The sequence below is a fragment of the Monomorium pharaonis genome, chromosome 8 (genome assembly GCF_013373865.1).
Source record: "Monomorium pharaonis isolate MP-MQ-018 chromosome 8, ASM1337386v2, whole genome shotgun sequence".
Lineage (NCBI taxonomy): Eukaryota > Metazoa > Arthropoda > Insecta > Hymenoptera > Formicidae > Monomorium > Monomorium pharaonis.
The window spans coordinates 13,220,854-13,244,922 of record NC_050474.1 but is presented as its reverse complement, the minus strand read 5'-3'; the positions used below and the strand labels follow the sequence as shown (position 1 = coordinate 13,244,922).

Here is a 24,069-nt window from a genome sequence, read left to right as displayed (position 1 = left end):
GGCGATTCAGCAATTGGATATGTTGAATTGAAACGGGAAAGAAGTTTATGCCATATCGGGAAAAATTTGTCCTGAACACAAAGTAAACAGTAAGGCGTATGCTGTATCGATGCTCGTCGACGAGGAAGCTGAGAGAGTCGAATACGTTAGATGCAAAGACTGCGCAGCTTCAGAATATAAATTATAATTAACGCAGTAAAAGAACATTAATCGTGTATTAACTGTACAATTCTATGTGGTTTAAGGTAGTTGTAAGCATGCCATCGCTTTTCTTATGTGGGTTCACCGTCGAAGCGAAAAGTCTGAACCGACAGCGACGGTCTGCTATTGGAAGAAACTTCGGTTGGCACAAGTTGGAGCTAATGTACTGTTCGAGACTATAACAATTATTTAAGAGTTTTAACCTCTCCCCTTTTATCGGTTCTGTTTTATCCCCGAGTAGTGAGAGCTCCTGACAGCCATCGAGCTCCTGGTAGTTCATTTCTTCGATGCACCGAGTCGCGCGGCGCTGTCACTAGCTCCTCACGCGCGCGATTTTCGTTTGCTCTCATCACCGGTAACTATGCATCTCGGTAACTATGCAAATAAACATACCCAAAAAAGGGCACGTCCGAATCCATGCCCAAATAAGTCTCGATATCGGTTCCCTACCGCCCCTTTTCTCGCCGCCGATCGTAATTGTTTTATGATGCCTAATTCTTCAGTCTCTCGCAGCCCGGCACCTAAATCAGATCGTCCAGCAGATCCCGTCTTCCGCCGATCCTAGCTGCGGGGATTCACTTCCGCCTTTCCCTATCATTCGCGCCGTGATAGTGCGATTGAGTTATTAATTCATCCGATCCTGCCAAGCATTTCTTAATTTTTATAACCGCGTGAATGTTGTGAGTGTTACGTGCGTAGGTGACCGTATCTTTCCCGCGAACGTCCTCTGCCTCGCGTACAAGATCTCCGTCGGATCGCGCGCAAGATCTCCGGATTCGCGAGGGCCTCGATCTCGTGGCTCTGCAAGATTTTCGCGTCGATTAGGCAGCACAATATCAGGACGTATCAAGATATCCGACACATTGTAAAAAATACAGTTCGCCCCTCGCTTCGAGCGTTCGGTTTTGAATAAATAATTCAGTGTGAGTGACACCAACGCCTCCTCTTTATTCCTATCATCTCCCGTAAACCTCCCGCATTCCTGACCACTCACTTCGCGTCTCTATCGGGACGGATCCCGGCATTTTCCTACGTGCGATCGCGTTTACCCTACGCACGCGCGAACAAATTTGGTCCTTCGAGCCGGATCGGAGTGAGTTCTAAATTCGCGGTCACGCGGAGGTGATTCCAGTGATTTACGTGATAATCCGTGTCGCTCACCATGGCGGACATTCTTGAGAAGCAAAGAACGATCCAGAGGATGATCGAACGTGCCCTCGAGAACTTCAAAAAAATTGGAAAGGGCAATCTGACCACGGCGAAGATTCGTTCCCGCATCCTGCTTCTCAAGGACAATTGGAGCCAATTCGTGACTGGGCATGCTGCTTTGAAGGAAGCGATTCCCAAGATCAAACGAGAGGAGTTCCCATACTTCAGCGAGGACCATTTCGAGAGAGCCCAGGATGCCTACCTCACCGCTCTGGACTACATGGCGGATTGCTTAGAGGAGCTCGAGCCGACTGTGAGTCCGAACCATTCAAGTACCTTCTACGTCGACCGACGTCAGGATGCGCCTGCGACTGCGTCCGCGTTCTCGTTGCAGCATCTCCCTCCCATTCAATTACCGCCGTTCGATGGTAAACCCGACGAATGGGCACAGTTCCGCGATCGGTTTACTACGCTGATTCGCGACAATAAAGACTTGAATGATTTTGCTCGCATGCACTTCCTCTCCTCGTGTTTAAAAGGCCGCGCCGCAGAATGTATTACGCATCTTCCTATTACCGCGGAGAATTTTGAACTCGCGTGGGCCACGTTAACCTCGCGCTACGAGAACAAGCGGCGCACACTTAACATTCATCTCTCCGCTCTGCTCGGTCTTCCTAGCGTGCCGCGTGAATCGGCTTCCGAGTTACAATCTTTACATGATAAGGTTGCGGCCGCTCTAAAATCCTTCTCGAATTTGGATCGCAATACCGACAACCTCTGGAACGATATGCTCGTATATCTTGTCACGCAGAAACTCGATCCAATCACGCGGAAGGCTTGGAGTTTACAGGAAAGCGGTCGCGACGATCCGCCTACGTACGACGATCTTAAACGCTTTCTCGAACATCGCATTCGCGGATTGGAAAACAACGCAATCGGCGCCCCCGTGAAGCCCGGTGCAAAAACCGCTCTATCCAATCGCGTTCACGCTGCTACCGCGTCAGCGAACGTGCCGCCAAAGTGCCCCCTATGCGACACGCCCCATTATCTACATTCCTGCGTTAAGTTCAGGGAAAAGAATCCGAATCAACGTCGAGAAATGGTGAAGCAGCAAAAACGTTTCAATTGCTTGAGCGAAAAGCATACAGTTATGTCGTGCAAAAGCAAATTCTCATGTCGACTTTGCAAGAAACGGCATCATTTGCTTCTCCATCTCGATTCGGATTCTTCTTCCAGTACCCCCGAAGCGGCGTCACCTAGTTGCTCGTCGTCTGTTGCTCCGTCTGAAAAACCCGAGGTGAGTTTTCTTACCGCTTCGACCGCGCCGCGACGTCGAACGCATGTACTCCTCGCGACCGCGTGGGTAACGGTGCGGGCGCCGTCGGGCCGCACCGCCGTCGTGCGAGCCCTGCTCGATCAAGGCTCCGAAATGACCTTTATTTCCGAGTCATTGGCGCAACTCCTGCGAGCAAAACGCCGTCGCATGCCCATCTCCGTCACCGCCGTCGGTGGTATACACGCCGGCACTTTTAAACATGCGACACAGATATTTTTTTCCCCGCGTAACGCTTCTACTCCGGCTTATTTAACTGACGCGCTCATTCTCGGCTCGTTAACTACTTACGTTCCAAAGCGCGGTGTAGATATTTCGGCGTTCACGCACCTTTCGGATTTATTGTGGGCCGACCCGGATCCGACAAGTTTCGATCCCATCAGTATTATCATTGGGGCCGATCTATACAGTACTTTACTTCTTGGCGGCGTCCGCAAGGGAGACGTCGGCCAGCCGATCGCCCAAAATTCCGTTCTTGGATGGATTATTTCCGGACCGATTGATTTTCCCGCGGCGAGATTCCCGTCGCACTCATCCATACAGAGCTCTCACGCCAGTATCTCCACACACCAAATTTCGTGTTCTCCTGCTTTCGAGGGTGAGCTTCGTCGTTTTTGGGAAGTCGAGGAACTTCCACGCCAATCTATTCTCTCGCCGCAAGAGAGACAATGCGAAACGCATTTCCGAGAGACTCATTCTCGCAATTCCGATGGGCGATATATCGTTCGCCTTCCGTTTAAATCCCCTCTCCCTCTCGATATCGGAGCGTCGCGTCTCCAAGCCGAGCGTATGTTAAACACGTTAACGCGGCGGTTTAAAAACAATTCGGCATTGGCAAGCGAATATCGAAAATTTCTCGCGGAGTATGAACGTCTTGATCACATGCGACCTTCGCCTCAACCGCAGAGCGAAACCATGCAGTGTGTTTACATTCCGCATCACGGGGTAATCCGAGAAAATAACGCTACCACCCCTCTCCGCGTTGTGTTCAATGCATCAAGCGCCACTTCCAACGGGTCTTCGTTAAATGACCATTTACTCGCCGGCCCGAAATTACAAACCGACATTACGTCAATTTTATTGCAATGGCGACGATACCGATTCGTATATTCCTCCGATATCGCGAAGATGTATCGCCAAATTCGCGTCGATCAACGCGATCTCAATTACCAACGCATTTCATGGAATGCAACACCGCATGAACCGCCTACTGACTACCAGCTGTTAACAGTCACGTACGGTATGTCCTGCGCGCCCTTCCTCGCTCTTCGCGTTTTGAAACAACTCGTCGACGACGAAGGTCACCGATTTCCGCTCTCGGTATCTATTCTACGCGAGAACATTTACATCGACGATATTCTATTCGGCGCAGACAACGCGGAGTTCATTCGACAAGCGCGAGACCAAGTAATCGCTATCCTGAAATGCGGCGGATTCGATTTAAGAAAATGGGCCAGTAATTCGACCGCTCTTCTTGCGGATCTTGATCCCGCCACTCTGAGTTCGGCAGGCAAAAAACCTTTCTCCCCTGACGAACAAATCAAAGTTCTCGGTATCGGGTGGAATCCTACCATCGATATTTTTGAATTCAGCGTCGCACTTTCGAGCCCCGTTTTATCTAGCAAACGTACCATTCTGTTCGCTATTGCAAAACTGTATGACCCTCTCGGATGGGTCACTCCGGTAATTATAACCGCAAAAATTCTTATGCAGCAATTATGGCGACAGAAATTAGACTGGGATGATCCGCTTCCCCCCACCCTGTTGTCTCGGTGGGAAGATATTTATTCTCGGTTCGTGCATTTAAAAAATTTGCAGATCTCTCGATGGTGCGGACTCGGATCGGACGTTGAGTCCGCTGAAATACATGGCTTCGCCGACGCGTGGAACACTGCTTACGCTGTTGCCGTGTATCTTAAAGTTGTTTCGTCGGGACAAACTACAATTTCCTTGCTAGTCGGTAAATCAAAGGTCGCGCCGTTAAAACCGCTAAGCGTGCCACGATTAGAATTATCAGCTGCACTACTACTCTCCCGACTTGTCAATTTCGTGCGTGAATCACCCGGTTACAGCAATCTTCCGTACTTTTGTTGGACGGACTCCACGATCGTCCTCGCGTGGGTGACTCAGCATCCGTCGCGATGGAAGACATTTGTTGCCAATCGCGTCAATGAAATTCAGTCTCGTCTTCCAAACGGGAAGTGGCAACACGTCTCGACAGAAGACAATCCCGCGGATTGTGCTTCGCGCGGCCTACTCGGCAACGAAATCGTCAGTCACGACTTGTGGTGGCACGGACCATCTTGGCTGCGCCTTGATGCTCCCGCATGGCCTTGCTCCGACGCACAACTACCTCCGCAAGCTCCATTGGAGGAAAAGGTAGCCTTGCAATGCTCTCCCCCAAACGACACTTGGGATCTCCCGACGCGATATTCCTCATGGCCTAAATTAATTCGCGTCACCGCCTATATTTTGAAGTTCGTACGCTTATGCCGCCGCTCCTGTTCTAACGACAATTCATTGTCATCCTCCTCACAACCACTTATTATTTCCGCATCGGAATGCAACGATGCACGAATATTTTGGCTAAAAAAGATTCAATCGGCTATGTTTCCGGCCGAAATCCACTCTCTGGCCAACAATCGCTCTCTTTCATCAAAATGTTCGAGTCTCGCTCTCCGATCGTTTATTGATAAGGACGGAGTTCTACGCGTGGGTGAGCGATTGGCTAAGACCCCGTTCTCATTTTCTGTTCGGCATCCTATTCTCCTGGCGGCCCATCCACTAGTGTCGCTAATCGTAACTCAAGCTCATTTACGGGCATTGCATGCCGGACCTCAGCTTACGATAAGTCTGTTACGTCGCGATTTCTGGATTCTCCGCGCTCGTAACGTCGTAAGATCAATAATTCATAACTGTGTCGTATGTACGCGCGAACGCGCCGCGATTCCGACCCAACTTATGGGTAACCTTCCCGAGCCTCGTGTGTCGGCGTCTGCTCGCAGTTTTTTGCATTGCGGGGTAGATTATGCTGGTCCCGTGCAGATTCGCGCTGCTGCGGGTCGAGGCATTACTTCACGAAAAGCCTATATCGCTCTTTTCATTTGCTTAGCGACCAGAGCGATACATTTGGAATTAGTCGGAGATTACTCCACCTCGGCTTTTTCAAACGCTTTTTCCCGTTTTTGCGCACGTCGCGGCCTTCCCCAAGCCATGTATTCTGATAACGGTACAACGTTTGTCGGAGCTGATCGCGAGATGACCAAAGCGTACAGAGCGGCTGTGCGCGATCCTAATTTTTTAAACTTAACCGCATCCGATAATGTGACGTGGAACTTCATTCCACCGTCTGTTCCACACTTCGTCGGCTTGTGGGAGGCCGGCGTCCGAAGCGTTAAAAACCATTTGCGTCGCGTATTAGGCACTCATCGGCTCACCTTCGAGGAATTCACAACTTTGTTATGCAGGATCGAAGCCTGCTTAAATTCCCGCCCGATCGCGCCTCTTTCGAATACGCTTGACGATTACGAATATTTAACTCCGGGTCATTTTTTGGTCGAATCCGCTCTTATTGTAAATCCGGAACCATCGCTTCTTCAACTCAACGAAAACCGCCTCTCGCGATGGCAACTCGTGCGACACATCACCGAGCGATTTTGGAAGTTATGGTATAATGATTACGTTACCACCTTGCAACAACGAACAAAATGGCGACAAGTCAAGCCGCAACTTCAGGTCGGTCAACTCGTCCTCTTACGAAACTCCACGTTACCGCCATGTAAGTGGGAGCTTGGCCGAGTGACACAGTGTCACGCTGGATCCGACGGATTAGTTCGTGTGGTTACTGTCAAAACAGCCACGTCAGAGTATCAACGACCTATCGTTAAACTATGCGTTCTCCCGATTAATAGTGAGGCGTCGAGCAACTAATTACGTTTTTTTTTAATTTCTTGTCTCTGTTAGTTCCTAAGTTAGATTTAAGCGTTCTCCGATCAATTCTATGTTACTTGTCTTATACGCATTTATTCCTGTAATTCCTACTGTATTGCGTCATGGCGGGCGGAAGGGAACTCCGCAATTTCATTCTGCTGTAACGACGTTTCGGAATTAACCACTTAATTCCGAGGCGGGCGGTATGTTCGAGACTATAACAATTATTTAAGAGTTTTAACCTCTCCCCTTTTATCGGTTCTGTTTTATCCCCGAGTAGTGAGAGCTCCTGACAGCCATCGAGCTCCTGGTAGTTCATTTCTTCGATGCACCGAGTCGCGCGGCGCTGTCACTAGTTCCTCACGCGCGCGATTTTCGTTTGCTCTCATCACCGGTAACTATGCATCTCGGTAACTATGCAAATAAACATACCCCAAAAAGAGCACGTCCGAATCCATGCCCAAATAAGTCTCGATATCGGTTCCCTACCGCCCCTTTTCTCGCCGCCGATCGTAATTGTTTTATGATGCCTAATTCTTCAGTCTCTCGCAGCCCGGCACCTAAATCAGATCGTCCAGCAGATCTCTCCCGTCTTCCGCCGATCCTAGCTGCGGGGATTCACTTCCGCCTTTCCCTATCATTTGCGCCGTGATAGTGCGATTGAGTTATTAATTCATCCGATCCTGCCAAGCATTTCTTAATTTTTATAACCGCGTGAATGTTGTGAGTGTTACGTCCGTGCGCAGGTGACCGTATCTTTCCCGCGAACGTCCTCTGCCTCGCGTACAAGATCTCCGTCGGATCGCGCGCAAGATCTCCGGATTCGCGAGGGCCTCGATCTCGTGGCTCTGCAAGATTTCCGCGTCGATTAGGCAGCGCAATATCAGGACGTATCAAGATATCCGACACATTGTAAAAGATACGGTTCGCCCCTCGCTTCGAGCGTTCGGTTTTGAATAAATAATTCAGTGTGAGTGACACCAATGCCTTCTCTTTATTCCTATCACCTCCCGTAAACCTCCCGCATTCTTGACCACTCACTTCGCGTCTCTATCGGGACGGATCCCGGCATTTCCCTACGTGCGATCGCGTTTACCCTACGCACGCGCGAACATGTACGAAGCATGAAAACAAAAGATTTGCGACAATCAAAACAAACTCCAAACAGTAGTGGTTTTTTACAGACTGTATTACAACAAATGGAAAAAAGAAATTTCGACTGCCAATTGTCTAGACATTTCGTCCATGTGAAATCGCATAGAGATTTATTGATGCACTCATTAATGCTAAAATTTCATAACACCTCTACGTGTAAGACCCTTAGCAAAATGGCTGATTTATAATCTTAAGACAAGTTTGATGACTTAAGTCTTTGTCTTTAGTAATAACGCACAATAATTGTCTTGTGTTTCAAGTCTTAAACTAAAAAGGGATTCTATTTGTGACTTAAGACACGAGAGTTATTTGTGCGTTATTAAAGACAAAGATTTAAAATTTAAAAAGATTAAAAAAATCTTTTTCAAAGATTTAAGATTTGTTTTTCTGTTTAGATTCTAAAGATGCCGATAGTTTTTTAAACTTTGCAAGCTGCGAAATAGATGTAAAATCATATAAAGAAATTGCAAAAGATACGATTTATTAAAGTGAATCCACATTATGGAAGGAATTAAGATAAGGGAGAATAATTGCATCTCGGATATACGAAGTATTGCATTGCAAGACACCGCAAGGATCATTAGTTGAGCAAATAATTGGTGCATTCAAAATAAGAGATACCGCCATGGAACGAGGCAGATGTTTAGAACAGGAAATATTGAAGATGTTGGAGGAAAATCTTAAAATTACATTGCACCGTAGTGGTTTATTGTTAATACAAATTTTCCTGTCATCGGTGTTTCTCCTGATGCAATAGCCAAAAACTTTGTTGTTGAAGTAAAATGTCCGATTAGTTTAAAATCTGAGGAGAGGTATATCACGAAAAACAACCAAGTAGGCAATAAATATTTTGCTCAAATTCAATTGCAGATGTTTATGCAAAACGTTAAAAAAGGTTATTTTTATATGGCGAAACATGATTTTGAAACTTCACAAAACATTATAGTGATTTGTGTCGATTACGATAAACAATTCGTAATGGAAATTATAAATAATGCTATGAATTTTTGGAAACAAAATGTTTTTCCTTTGCTTCTCAATGGAATAGCAAAGTAAAACATAAGTGAAAGGGTATTATGAAAAATAAACATGTAAATAAACGTGCAAATATTTTTAAGATTTATTGTTTTATTAATGTAATTTAATTAAGGTAATCGAATATTAATTAGAATGTAAGTAAAAGGATATAAAATAAACGTGCAAATATTTTCAATATCTATTGTGCTATAAGTGGTAACTGAATATTAATTAAACGTGCAGCCACAATAATCATATCACCCCTACGGTGTCTATTATAAATAGGTAAAAAAAGCGCCAAGTATACGCGCGCAAAAAACCCCCTCAAAGATGTATTTTTATACAAAACGTTCTTAAAAATGTGTTCTTGTAAAAGAACAAAAAATATATTTTCTCTATAGTCTTCTTCTATAAAGTAATGATATAAAGAAAATGCGCCAACTATGAAAATGGATGTTCATACGAATTAGAACATCTACTTTTACAAATACTTATTTGTACAAATATTACAAATAAATATTTTAATACAAATAAATATTTTACTACAAAAACTTGGCGCCGCTAAACCGAATAATTTACTAGCTCTCTTTCTTTTTCCTTTGTGCGTGTATCTGAATGTGTGTTTGGTTAATATATAACTTTGTTTATAAAAAAGCAATTTTTCAGATATCTCAATCCCTTATGCGTGCGTGCGTATTCTCTCTCTCTATCTCTCTCTCCGACTCTGCTCAGATCCTCTATCTCTCTGCTGCTCTCCTCTCTATCTCCTCTCCGACAGAAAACCCCCCCACGCCCCCCCCTCCCCTCCCTCCCCCCCCTACCCCCCCCCCCCCCCTCTCTCTGCTCAGAGAGAGAGTCCTCATAGAGGCCCGCAACACACTTCTCTCTCTCCTTCCTCCCTCTCTCTCTCTCTCTCTCCTCTCTCTCTCTCTCTCTCCTCCCTCTCTCTCTCTCTCTCTCCTCCCTCTCTCTCTCTCTCTCTCTCCGACTCGTGGCTTGACATCATGATTGTTGATGACTGTGATAAAATCTTTTCATTTAATAAATCTTCGAGTTCATTTATAGCTGGATATGATCTTCTGAAACTTTCACTTTCATTTGGACTCGATGCCAAGGCCACGCGTTCCATCTTTCGACGCAATTACCGAGGCATCACTGTTCCTGAATTTCTAACATTCTTTTACGCTGAAGTCGATAAAGCTCAAACCGAGCTTACTGTCTTGCATAATGAGGCTAATACTCATAAGTCTTGTTCCTTGCTGACCCAGACTTTTAATGGCACTCGATGCTTTCGCTCCTGCACGATCGTTTGTAAGTAGAAAGCCCACCGTGAGGTGGCTATCCGATGAACTCAAAGCTTGTCTTCGTGATTGTAACCTACTATATAAGCAAGCTAAGCCGTCTAACAGTCTGCTTGATTATGCTAGATATAGGCTCAACCTCAATCAACTAAATGTTGACATCAAGCGTGCCAAGAGTGAGTTTCTTCTCCGCACCTTAAATAGCATTACTAACCCTGCTAAATTGTGGAGAAAACTTGCGTGGCTGGGAACTTACAAAATCTACTCTGGCTTCCTCTCTCCACTTTTTCACGCCCGATCAGTTGAATGCCCACTAGTTTCAGGTGCAGTGCCTCCGAGCTTTGCTGAATTTACTTCAGCAACGTCGTGTCTTACCTGCCCGCCTCATCGCTCGGAGTTTGTTTTTTCACCTGTATCATCATCTAAAATATACTAACTTATAGCCGTTAGACCCCTACAAATCGTATGCATCTGGCGCTGATGGCATTCCACTGATGGTGGCACTGCGAATGGCTTGGCCGTGTATTTCATCGTGGGTTACCTCATTATTCAATTGCTTATTCGAGTCATCTTCGTTTCCTTATGAGTGGAAGCGTACCTTAATTCGCCCACTCCCCAAGATCATTCTCCTTCGACTCCTTCCAACACACAACCGATTGCCAACTTCCCTGAATTATCCAAAATTCTTGAAAACATAGCCGAACAAATTACTGAATACCTAGACGAACATAATATAATCTCCTTGATTCCAGACAATCTGCATATCGCTCGGGTCACAGTACTCAAACCGCTCTTCTGCGTGTCTGCAATGACAGTGCGGCAATTGATAATAGACTCATCACTATCATGATCCTATTTGACTTCAGCAAGGCATTTGACACAGTTCCACATCTTCGTCTGCTCAGCAAACTTAAAGAACTTGACTTTTCTGATGCTGTGCTTTCCTGGTTTTTTCAGTATCTAACCGGTCGTTCGCAGACGGTCGTTGATGATGAGGGCTTGTTGGCTGTCTATGTCCCAGGGGGTTCCTCAGGGTTCTTGGCCCACTCCTGTTCTCTCTCTTCATAAATGATATTTGTAAGGTTCTGTCTCACTCTAATCATATGCTTTTTGCTGACGACCTGCAAATATATCTTGCATGTCCACCATCTGACATTCTCCATGGGTTACAATTAATTACTCAAGATGCAAGTGCGGTCTTTAAGTATGTCTCTGTAAATGGTCTCAAGCTCAATCTTAACAAATCAAAAGTGATTATATTCGGGAGTCAATCTTACATCAGATCCATTGATTTTACTGTTCTTCCATTTGTTATCATAGATGATGTTCCACTGCCTTTTGTGGATGAGGTGAGAAGTCTGAGAGTCTTCTTTATGTCTAACTTCTCTTGTAATAAGCATGTCTTACACGTTTCGCAATGCGTTCATCAGGCTCTGTACAAACTTAAATTCAACAAGAATTCTCTCTCTACCGAGCTTAGGATCAAACTTGGTACCACCTTAGTACTGCCACATATCGATTACTGTTGTCTCGTCTATCATGGTCTGAGCAGCGAATTGAATGTGAAGCTGCAAAGATTAGTCAACTGCTGCATCAGATTTATTTTCGATCTAAGACGCGATGTGTATATTACACCGTTCAGGCATCGGCTGGGGTGGTTATCAACAGAAAACAGAAGGCTCTATTTTCTGAGTTGCCAGACGTACCGTATCCTCCATCTGCGTTCCCCGTCCTATCTTCATGAGCTTTTTACCTCTCCTGATCCAGAGGTTAGAAGATCTAATCGTTCCTGCGCTTCATTGCAAACGTTTCAGATACCCTTCCACAGAACTGCTACTTATAGGAACTGCTTCTGTTTATCTTCTATATACTTTTGACACTCCCTTCCACGCGATATTACATCTGCATCCTCACTTAACAGTTTTAAATGCCTCCTCCACTCGTACTTAATGGCATCAGAGTCTTCTTAAACTTCTGTCTTTCTGTTATATGCATACTTACTCTTTGGCTCAGAGTTTTGACCTTTATAGTCATATCCTAAGTCTTATCTGGTCATATCGTCTTCAGCACTCGACTCTGTGATTAGGCTTCCTTTAGTTTTAAGGCTTGCTATATCTTATGTTTCACCTACTTATTCTGTTGTTTGCGCTCACTTACCTCTTAGGCTTAGAATTGCGAGATTACTGTAATGTTGTACTTTCTTAAGGGGATGCTAAACTGCTCGTCAAACTTGATCGAGGTCGATAATGTAGAGTCATTCGTGCACATCATTAACAAAATTTTGTATGGATTTTTTAAATGGATTTGGAAACATTTTTCCAGAATTAAAATTTATGTATTAATATCAGCTTATAAATTGAATTTCATATCAAGAATTTAAAAAAATTTTTTCAAATTGCTCTTTTTGCTCAGTTTTTGCTGCAATTTTTCAAAATGCTCAGACACGAAATTTTTGTATTCATTAAACTTTTTTTATTAGAACGCCTACACTCAATCTGAAAGCGTAGTATTGTTCCTAAATGTTTGCTCTACTTGGGCCTAGGCTTGATTTGTGCGTACAAGGTGCGTAAAATTTTTACATCAGACACATTTTGTTACGAGTCGACGCTAGAAGCCGACAATTAAAAATTTTTTTGTTGTTTTTCCTACAAAATCGTTACGGCCCGGCTTTGTTATTATCTAGGAAGCGTCCCAGATGCGCACAGTAATAAACGGACACAACAGGCTGAGTGAAACGGACACAGACCGAATGCGCACAGACCAACGGACACAGTAACCAACAGACTTACCACATGGGTTGCGACTTTTTGGGCACCTCTACCGACGGGGTGGGTGCGGGAGAGAGGGCAAAGCCCCTCCTTGCACCCGCCCCCCCGTGTGTGTGTGTGTGTGCAAAGCATTCTTTGCACCACATGGGTTTGCGACTGTGCGCATTTAGTCCGTGCGCATTTGGTCTGTGTCCGTTTCACTCAGCCTGCTGTTCCGTCTATTACTGTGCGCATCTGGGACTCACTCATTATTTATATCTTAATTCTGGAGAAGGATTTTTAATTTTGTAAATGCAATTAAAATATTAGTGAAAAATAAAATTATCGGTAAAACAGGACTTTAGCATGCTCTCAACCACTTCGTCGGCAGGCGAAATTCCACTGCTCGTGTCCCTGTGGGCAAGAAAAAAAAGTAATTGCAATTCAAAGATATTTTGTATCTAAAAGCTTTCGGGGTCGCTGATTACGAATCAGACATCAGAATTTTAAAATTCAAAAAAGCGGATCTAATATGGCGAACCGAAAATATTTTAATTTAATTTATTTGGATAAAATTTATAATACAGGAGTTTTTGAATTGCTAAATTTGGGTTCATTTTGAGTCCACTATTTTGAATTTTGGAGTTTTGACTTTAGATTTGTACTCAGCGACTCAAAAAACCTCTAGATACCAGCTTTCATAATAATTGGAAAATTTTGATTATTTTGGGTCCGCCATTTTGAATTTTATAGTTTGGACCTTGGATTTATATTCAGCGACACAAAAAATCTTTGGATATCAATTTTTATGCAAATTGATCCAACCAATTAAAAAATAAACGATGTGCGCCAGATGGCATCAATGCTCCCTGGGCCACACATATTTTCCGCGCCATATGGCGTCAATGCCGACGAAGTGGTTAAGTCCTGTAATAGGAAATAGATTTTGCTTATTTACTAATTATTACTACTTACTATTTCAATGTTACTACTAGTTGTATATTTGCCCTTTAGCCAATGTTTGGGCATAATAAAACTCAATCAATCAATTAATCAATCTCCCTCTCTCTCACGTGCGTGTATAATGTTATACGTATATAACGCCATTACGATTTCTATGGCAAAAAATTGTAATTTTAAATTATTATTATTTCAGTTTATAAATTAAATTGTAAAAAGCGATTTTGTATTAAAGCAAATTATTCGATTTAGCGGCGCCAAGTTTTTGTTGTAAAATATTTATTTGTATTAAAATATTTATAATATTTGTACAAATGAGTATTTGTAAAAGTAGATGTTCTAATTTGTATGAACATCCATTTTGATAGTTGTCGCATTTTCTTCATATCATTACTTTTGTAGAGAAAATATATTTTTTGTTCTTTTACAAGAATACATTTTTGAGAACGTTTTGTATAAAAATACATTTTTGAAGGGGTTTTTTGCGCGCGTATACTTGACGCTTCTTTTACCTTTTTTTAAAAATGTAATTTTTGTGAGTGAGGCCTGATTGCGCACATAAGCGATTGGATACAGTAGTATTTCCAGATTGCACACAACCTGTTTGCACACGGACCCGATTGCGTACCGACCCGTTTGCACACGGACCCGATTGCACACCGACCCGTTTACACACGGACCCGATTGCACACGATACGAATCCGCATCGCAGAATAATGCAAAAACAACCTAGATAGCACAGAAAATTTAGCATAAATTTTCATAAAAGTTTTACAAATTTATTAAAAAAAAATATTTTTTAAAAGTTATATAATCATTTTTCATAAATTATTTAGAAATAAAAAAAATTATTACTAACAATATATGAAATATATTTTTAAAATATACTGAAAAATAATTATGTATATACCCAGTGAACACAGTAATATAGTAGCAATGTAACAGCAATGTAACCAAATATAACAGGTTACATTACTCTGATGTTACACGTAATTTATGTGTAAGTTACAATTTCCGACTCAGCAATATAACATGTTATATAACACGTTATCTAACCGTCACATACATGCGTTCCGTTTCACGCATGATACGCATATTCTGTTTCTGAAAATGATAACATAAAGAGACTTCTAAAAGATAACATAATGATGTCAGAATATTAACCAATACGCCGTTTTTTAAGAACAGAAAAATATCATGAAACTGATATCTAAAAGATTTCTAAAAATCGGTAATCTTTAAACTGCAACTAGAGAAAAAGAAAATAAAAAAAAATTTCATTTTTTAAAAATTATTTTTATCAACAGTACATACTAAATTTAGGACAAATTTTTATTAATTAATTAAATTTAAATTATATTATTTTATTTTATTTTTACTTGCCGCTGGTTGGTTTTGAACCCGGGATCTTAGAATGACGAACCTTGTACTCTATCTGCTACGCCAATTTGACTCTTCGATATGGGTACTTGTTATTGTCTACATACCTTGTGACGTGACAGCCGCAGGCTGCTGTCCGTCACAAGGCCCTGAGGGCCCTTACGCAATAACATCCCGCGGGCCCTGCGTCCTCCCGCTTGGGAGCGGACGCAAAAGCGTATTCTCTTGTACTTTGTGTGTGTGACATCCTACGTGCTGTCCATCTAATTACTTGTTAAGATTTTTGCGAGCGTTATACCGCGGGTGCGGCGGAGATCGGTGGCTATGAAGATCTCGTTGTAGTTGTCGGACGTCTCGTCTCAACGGAAAATATTCCCGGAGATTGCAGAGGAACGGGCAACGAGGGAGTCAAAGAAGACCCTTTTAAGCGGGGGTCCGCAGGTAATGCCGCCCTTATCTTGCCTACCGTTTGTGCCATGTAAGAATTCCGATACTGCCGCTGAATCACGCTTTCAGGACCCAGCGACGGCGCGCGATGCTGACATCCCGACGGGGCGATTGCAGACCCGATACCGCGGGAAGTCCGGCGAAAGAATCACGACAACTCAAGATACGCCGACGCCCCGTCGAGGAGGAAATGACGCCCCGATGGCGGAGGATACGCCGGGCGAGGAGAAAAGAGTCGGGCGCGCGAGGAAGCGCCAGGATTCCCGTGCCCGGGGCCCATAATCATCGACCGCCGTGCGTGGATCGATCAGCCGGCGACAGCGTGGGCACCGCGCTCTGCGCGAAAATCGATTTTCGCGAAATCAACCAATAAGGGCCGGGAACGCCGGAGGCAAGGTGGGGCGCGCCGCCGAGCGGCCCCCGCGAGATCCAGGATCCCTCACTCGTGCTGCGGACGTAAAAGTAAAAACTGTGCGTGCGTGCGTTTTGAGTTCCCGAGCCGAGCTGTGAGGAAGGACGCAGGGACGAGAGTCATCCCGAGGAGGCCAGCAGGAGAGAGGCGAAGTGGTGAGACGAGCGTCATACAAACTGTAAAGCCACCGATTTCGCGGGTTGGGCGAGCCGCGAGGAAATCGCGTACTTATCGCAATATCTTTTGGCGTATTCATTGGAATCACGAGCTCGCGGATTCAGCGGAGCATCGTCGTCTTGCCCGATCACACCCGTCCGCGTGATTTCGCTACGTGCTGTGTATTTCAGGATAGTTTCGCGTTGCGTGTGCGTCCCGATCCGCAGCCGAGTCACTCGTCGTTTCGTCCGGTCGTCGTGTCGCGGGTTACCCCCGCGCGGTATCTTGTCGCGTCGTGGAAAATTTTAGTTGTTACTGTTGTATAATTTGGTCGATCGCACTGCTACTGCGAGCCCTTCGGTGAATGTACTCTGATAATTATCGACGCAATTGTCTTATACCGCCGGACTGACGAATAACTAATAATCATTGCGCTTATCTTTCGCGAGAATCGTTAGAGCACGGGAGAACACGAGTCCGTCGCGTGTCGCGCGGGTTCGGAGTTGCGATCCGTCCCGTTCGCCCTTGGCGAGGCCATCCTGGCGGGAGTCGGCGTTCTCCAACGACGCCGGGTCAAGCGGTAGACAAGTCGGAGAGTTCCCGCGTACGCATCACAACCCGCTCGTTCAATATATCGTTCTCGCCCAATTTGATACCCAGCATACGCCAGCTAGTAACGCGCGCGAGCCACCACCGCTCCGCAGAGTCATTCACTACTGTAATTCTTACGGTCAAATACAATTGTTACTTTTTCTGTTACATTGGTGTCGTGTAAGTAATTCTCTCGCCTTCCCGATTCCATCCGCCCGCACCGAACCTCCCCCTCTGCCATTTGAGGGCTGAGCCGCTGGATCTCGGAGCCGCTAACGTCCCGGTCACCTAGCATGCGCCCGTCTTTCCCGAGAGTCAAGTATCGTAACATTTGTTTGCGGGTTGGTGCACACAGAGTGGTACGCTTAACGTACCTGGCGCCCAACTTAGTATTACGTCGGGAAACCTCGCGAAGATAGTCGCCCCGACACCCGGGCGGCTCAGGGCCGTGACCAGGGACGGAGGCGAAGTTGGCCGTCGCTCGCGAGCGGCGGTTACAACCTATATGTTATAAATTGACGCAGTTATATTATTTTTTATAAAAGCAATTAAATTTTGCAAAACATTAAAAATAAATAGCATTAATTTATTTACTTATTAATTTCATTGTTAAATTTATTTTTTTCCATAACCTTAATAATTTGATGGAAATTGCGATCTATTTAGCATTAATACTTTGAAGCGTTTAAATGGTTAATTAAATTTTTAACTATATATAGGTCATATATTCTAAGAAAAATTGAATAGTACATTTATTATCCTGTTCTTGTTCAGTACATGATAAATTTGAATTTTGTGTATTTTTTGCGCAGTAATTGTAGACAAACCGTTATTTTTGAAAACATTATCTTCATGATAATTTTTTTTTTATATCAAATGGGTCTCTCATTCAAGATGTTATAGTATTGTCTGATTTCTAAGTCAACTACGACGCATCGTTCCATAATAACATTGATACGAGCGTGTTATGTTACGGTTATACAATTTTTGTTACATAATTGTAACGCTAAAACGATGTATAACAGTTATATTACTTGCTTATAACAAATGTTACATAAGAGGTTATTTCCATGTTATATAGCACCTACATATCACAAGAATAACAATGTTATTCATTACATGTAACTTCCATGTTATATTGCCGCTACAAAACGTGTTCACTGGGTAAACTTGAAATATTTTTTATATTTTTGGATTATAATAGCATAAATATTTTTAATATTTTCATAAATATTTATTATAATTTTTTTATACCTTTTATAAAAATACGTACAAAATATTTATTATAAGTATTTCTCTCTCTTATATATATTTTATAGTTGCAAACCCATGTGGTGCAGAAAATGCTTTGTGCACACACACACACACACACAAAGGAGGACTTCGAACCCCTCCCGCACCCACCCCGTCCAAGTCGCTCACCCATGTATTATCTACAATGAGGAATCGTGTGCAATCGGATCCGTGTGCAAACGGGTCCGTGTGCAATGAGAGCGTCCCAGATGCGCACAGTAATAAACGGACACAGCAGGCTGACAAGGGAACCTCGCAAACCCGAAAATTCTGATTTTAATGAAATTTGGCATAAATGTAGAGGGAGTAAATACATGAATTAAAAAATTATAAGTTAGTGCTTATAAACGGTTTAAAGGGTTGAAACCACTCTTCAAAAATTTAGAGTTTTTGCCTTTTCTCGATATATCTCGTAAACTAAACAAAATATTAAAAAATGTTTCATACAAAAGTTTTACAGTATAAATACCTCTATTTAACTATATTATTTATTTTTTCAAAAAAATTTTTTTAAAAACATTTTTTTTTAATTTTTTGGAAAAAATAAATAGCATAGTTAAATAGAGGTATTCATGCCGTAAAACTTTTGTATGAAACATTTTTTTATATTTTGTTTAGTTTATGAGATATATCGAGAAAACGCAAAAATGTCTCAACTTTAAAGCGTACTTTCACCCCTTCAAGCCGTTTTTGAACCAAAATAAAACATTTCTAAATTAATGTAATTACCCCCTTTACATTTATGCCAAGTTTCATTAAAATCAGAAAATTTTCCGTTTGGGCTTATAAACGGTTTGAAGGAGTGAAACTACCCTACAAAAGTTTAGATATTTTTACCTTTTCTCGATATATCTCGTAAACTAAACAAAATATAAAAAAATGTTTTATACAAAAGTTTTACAGCATAAATATCTTCATTTAACTACGCTGTTTATTTAAAAAAAAATTTGTTTTAATTAAAATAAATTTTTAATAAAATTGCCTTTTATGTATATAGCATTTATAAAGTAATTATACTATCTTATACTACATTCTATTTATATCATCTATGTGTATATTATGTATGTTATATATTATCTATGTTATAATACTGTTACACTCGCACTGCGGGAAGGAATAAACACACTCTTTTTCCTTAAACGAATAGCTTTATAAGAGCAAACGAAAACACGTTCAACTCAGTGCGAGACCGAGAATCAACAACATAGTCGGCGTTGTCAAGACAAGTTGACAGAGTCGCTCAGAGAAAATCAATATATCGATCAGTCAGAAGACCGATTAAACTGGCAGGGGCGTAACACTGCTCCCCCCTTCTTCACAAGTCCCGACAACCGAATGCGGAAACTGAGCCGTTCTTGGTGCCTCGACCTTGTTCTACCCCGGACTTCTACCCGAGTTACCGAACTCGTCGTTTTAGACTGCGTTGTTCAGGTTTTCTGAAGAATCTTTTCCTTCCTCGAAAGGTTCTCCTGTCCCACTTCCGCCTTGCAGAGTGATTAGCTTTCTGAAGCTTCTTCTCGCAGTTGCACCCACGCAGAGAACGCACTCACAGCGGCGTTTCCTCTTCACTTCTTTGCATAAGAGGGGGGGTAACCACCGTGGACCCGTCGTCCTAAAAGGACTCCTCAAGTCTCGGCATTCGCCCTTCGTCTCATGGGAAAACCACGGTTCAAAAACCGTGGGCGAAGCAGTCTTCTTAATTACTAAAAATTCTCCCGCGGGGACAGAGAGGGTCATCCTCGAAGAACTCACGGAACAGTTTCCAAGAGAATCCTCCGCCCGGCCCGCTTTCCTCTCCACGACGAGAATCTCTGAAAAATTAAACAGAAACAAAGGCAGAAAACAAAAACAATTTCACTTAACTTTAACTGTCCTAATTTCTAAAGAACTCGGGTTTGACTTTCCAATTAACAAATTTCTCTTTAAATAGAGAATTAATTTAAGCCTCTTTCCTTATAAGGAACCAACCTATCGAAATGAACAATTTTCCTACGATGCCTAAAAGATTTTCGAATGCAATAAACTACTTCACTCATTTTTTTCACCACGAAATAGGAACCTTCCCAATTTCTCTGCAATTTAGGAGCTAAACCTTTCGTCCTTTAAGAATTGTACAGCCAAACTTTTTGTCCTCCCTGAAATAAAATTCGTCTGGCTTTGGTATCGTAACGCGCCTTCACGCGGAAAGTACGATTATCTACTCGCTTTCTTGCTTCAGAACCGATTTCTTCGAACTTCTGACGAAGCTCCTCTATATAACATCCCAGTGAACGAGATTCCTCTGTTTCGGGGGGGGGGGGGACTGTCCCGATTGCGCACATAAGCGATTGGACACAGTAGTATTTCCTGATAAATATTTATGAAAATATTAAAAATAAATATTTATGCTATTATAATTAAAAAATACAAAAATATTTCGAGTTTGTATACCATGAATATTTTTTAGTACATTTTAAAAATATATTTTATACATTGTTAATAATAATTTTTAAATAATTTATGAAAACGATTATATAACTTAAAAAATGTTTTTTAAAAATAAATTTGTAAAATATTTATAAAAATTTATTCTAAACTAGCTATGCCCTGCCACGCGTTGCTGTGGCTCTTTTTTTACGTTTTTTTAAACTTTCTTTGCTTTTTTTGTTTTATTTTTTACATCCTTGCTTTTTCATCTTTTCACTTTTTTTTTAAATAAATACTCATTTTATATTTATTTTTTCACGCGTGCGCGCTGTAGAAATTTTAAACTACGTTTTTAACTTCTAACCAAGCTACTTTTTTATTTATTTAATTCCACCTTTACAATCTAACTTCTTTTCTTTCGACAAATTTTTTTTTATTCTTAATCCTATTTCCTCGCTTTTCCATGCTTTTCCTTTTTTTTTCTTGAGAACTTTTTGCTTCTTCTGTCATTAACGAATCAATCTCCGTTTTTCCAATTTCTTTTATTTCCTCCTCTCTTCCTCGAGTTCCTATTTCGCTGTTTCTTGTTCCCTTCTTTCTTCATCTTCAGATAAGGGGAGGTAACTTCCCGTGGACCCTTTCGCCCTTTATGGGCTCCCCTGTCCCCGTCTCGGCATTCGCCCTTTGTCTCATGAAAAACCACGGTCAAAAACTGTGAGCGAGACGGTCTTCCTTTTTTTAAATTTATTTTTTCTGTTTCCTTCTTCATTTTTCTGTCATTTTGCTTCACTTTTACCCGCAACATATTCTGACAAATTACACAAAACAGACAACAGTAACTTCTTAATAAGTATTTTTTTTTTTTAAATTGTTTCCTCTTTACTGATTCAAAATAAGTATTACTTTCCTTATTCTTTGTACATTCATTCCGATAATGTCTCCCTTCCCTCTTTTTTTAAGCATTGCTCGTTTTTTTGGCGTATACACTACACCCACGCATCCGCCCTTTTCGTCTCTTCCCATTAAATTTCACGCTAGATTATCGTAATTTTGTTTCTTGCGCTATGGCGCATCCCTATCTTAAGTTTCGCGCTTTATTTTACGTATAGGTTCCGTCCTCCCCACGCTCGCGTCTTCCCCCCTCCCGCGATTCTCAAAATGTCTCCCATACTTTTCCCGCAATTTTCCTTATTTAAATTACTTAGCTTTTTTTCGTTGATTCGCTTCTCCAGTCTACTGTATGCTTCCTTGCGTTCCTTGGCCCTTCCATTTCAGCTCCTGAAAAATGTTGCTCCTACTTTTCTCGTTTTTTCTCCTCTTTTTTTTTCTTTTTCTTGAAGGACGGCCTCCTTTGCACTCATCTCCGTTTATCTTCTTTTAAATCCTTTGCTTCTTTTTTCTTTCACGCTGTTTCTTTCTCTCCTTTACTTCTATTCCCGAGCTTATTGTTTTTCCATGTTAAAATGTTTTATTTCATAATATTTGTGGGTATACAATATTTTTTGTTATTCCATTTTCTGAATAGATATACAGATTCTCTGGTTTACCAACCCTTGAACACGCTACATATAACTGTCCATGTGAGAAGCAATCCGTTTCTAAATCTAAGCCACACATTTCTAAAGTTTGGCCCTGTGCTTTATTTATGGTTTTTGCAAACGCCAAACGTATTGGATATTGCATTCTTTTAAATTGAAATGGCATATCCGTTGGAATTATTGGAATTCTTGGAATTAGAACATCTTCCCCTTTGTAAGGTCCTGTTATAATTGTTGCCTCTATAACGTTACTCATTAATTTTTTTACTACCAAACGCGTACCGTTACAAAGTTTCGGCTGATTGATATTTCTCAACATAATAATTGGCACTCCTTTTTTTAATTGTAGTACATGAGGTGACATTTCTGGCAAATCCAATGAATTCAAAAATTCTGTTGGATAATTTACCGCTTCTTTTTCATCCATAACAGTATCAAAAGACTTATATGTTACTACTTCACTTGCAATCTTAGATAAAATATTATTATTTATTTCATTTACGTCTTTGTTCTTTGCTGCAAATATTGCTCGTTGACTCAACCAATCATAATTCTTATAATTATTTTGTATATTCGGAAATACTTTTTCTACTAATTTATTTTTTGATGTCACTAATTTGCAAAAGTTTGGAAATTTAATTCGTCCTGTGTTCTCTTCTTCAGGCACCTTTCCATTCCCAATATCTAGTAATTGTTTAGAAAATATTTTAGCTGTTCGATCTTTTTGCATTTGAACACGCATATTTGTAGTTAATTTTAACGTCTTTACATGTTTCCACAATATAGAATATTTCAGGCTTGCATTTATTTCATCCGCTGGTGTCGATCGAGGAATTACTGGTAATGTTTGTTTGAAATCTTCTGCCAGCAATATTAATGCGTTTCCAAAAGGTTTATTATTTCCTCTCAAATCTTGCAAAGTTCGATTTAAAGCCTCAAGCGCTTTTTTGTGCGCCATTGTGCATTCATCCCAAACAATAAGTTTACATTTCTGCAATATTTTTCCCATACTTGAAGCTTTAGAAATGTTGCATGCTGCTGTTTCAATGAATTGCATGTTCAATGGTAATTTTAAAGCCGAATGAGCTGTTCTTCCTCCTGGTAACAATGTTGCAGCTACTCCTGACGATGCAAGAGCTAAAGCTATCTCATTTTTGTATCTAATTGCTGCCAAAATCAATTTAATTAAGAATGTTTTTCCAGTTCCTCCTGGCGCATCTAAGAAGAATTTTTTTCCTTCCCCGTCACTGACTCTTTGCATTATTTGATCATATATTTCTTTTTGCTCTTGTGTTAATTTTACTAAATTTGTTTGCATATACGACTTCATTTCATCCATGTTGTAATTTTTTTCACGTAGTAATTCTATTTCAAACGATGCAGCAACATTACGATTTGGTGTTGGCATTCCCAATTGATTTAAAATTTTATTCGCGATTTCTAAGCACAAATCTTCAATCATTATCAATGCTTCATTATAGATTTCTTCTGTATATTCGATGTTTATATTAGATATTTCATTACAAATTCGTCTGTAAATATCTTCAGCCATGTATGATTTATATTTCTCCCATAACTCTTTGGGATTTGTAGGAAAGCAGACAGTTAGTATTATTGCAAACAATGCACGTATTTGTTTTGCAGTTGATGTATTACATGCGTCATTAATGCATTCATCCTAATGTTGATCATTTTCCAATAAATTCATTGCTTGACATGCACTGCGGTAAGTGTCATGTTTTACTCCGTTCACAATTTTCAAATGTTCGAAAGACATTGGTCCGCGCACATTTATCAACAGCATACGTAGATAAAAACATTCATCTTGATTTGGATGCACTGTGTACAATCTTCCTAACGTATTTTCTTTGAATATGCCAAGATATCCGTTAACGCACTCTCCTCGTTTGCATCTCTCAAATATTTTTTTCGTGTATTCCATGTGTAAAACGAAGGCACTTTGGAATAGATCAGCGTTTTCGCAAAATCGTCATTTTGACATAACGCGAAGAATGCAGTTAAAGTTGTTGCCGGTGGATTTTGTGTTATTTGA

At 41.6% G+C, this 24,069-nt stretch overlaps 2 protein-coding genes across 2 annotated transcripts; one reads left to right on the top strand and one right to left on the bottom strand.

Moving 5' to 3' along the window:
- Window positions 1–1,363: 1,363 nt before the first annotated feature.
- On the top strand, window positions 1,364–6,613 carry LOC118646924. Its single transcript, XM_036290872.1, has one exon. The coding sequence runs from the start codon at window positions 1,364–1,366 to the stop codon at window positions 6,611–6,613; it is 5,250 nt and encodes a 1,749-aa protein (XP_036146765.1).
- Window positions 6,614–19,485: 12,872 nt separating this feature from the next.
- LOC118646923 (ATP-dependent DNA helicase PIF1-like) lies at window positions 19,486–23,568 on the bottom strand. Its single transcript, XM_036290871.1, has 3 exons — window positions 22,684–23,568; window positions 22,299–22,485; window positions 19,486–19,883 (listed from the first exon to the last, which is right to left on the bottom strand). The coding sequence occupies exons 1-3, from the start codon at window positions 23,566–23,568 to the stop codon at window positions 19,486–19,488; spliced, it is 1,470 nt and encodes a 489-aa protein (XP_036146764.1).
- Between the last annotated feature and the right edge of the window lie 501 nt (window positions 23,569–24,069).

Bases quoted from the DNA above. Each gene is read 5' to 3' on its own strand.
- LOC118646924 (XM_036290872.1), top strand. From the start codon at position 1,364: ATGGCGGACATTCTTGAGAAGCAAAGAACGATCCAGAGGATGATCGAA.
- LOC118646923 (XM_036290871.1), bottom strand. From the start codon at position 23,568: ATGGCTGAAGATATTTACAGACGAATTTGTAATGAAATATCTAATATA. The intron at 22,486-22,683 runs GTGCCTGAAGAA...ATTTTATCTAAG, and splicing joins TAGATATTGGGAATGGAAAG to ATTGCAAGTGAAGTAGTAAC. The intron at 19,884-22,298 runs GTACGCGTTTGG...TTAATTTTTCAG, and splicing joins TCAGCCGAAACTTTGTAACG to AGATTCTCGTCGTGGAGAGG.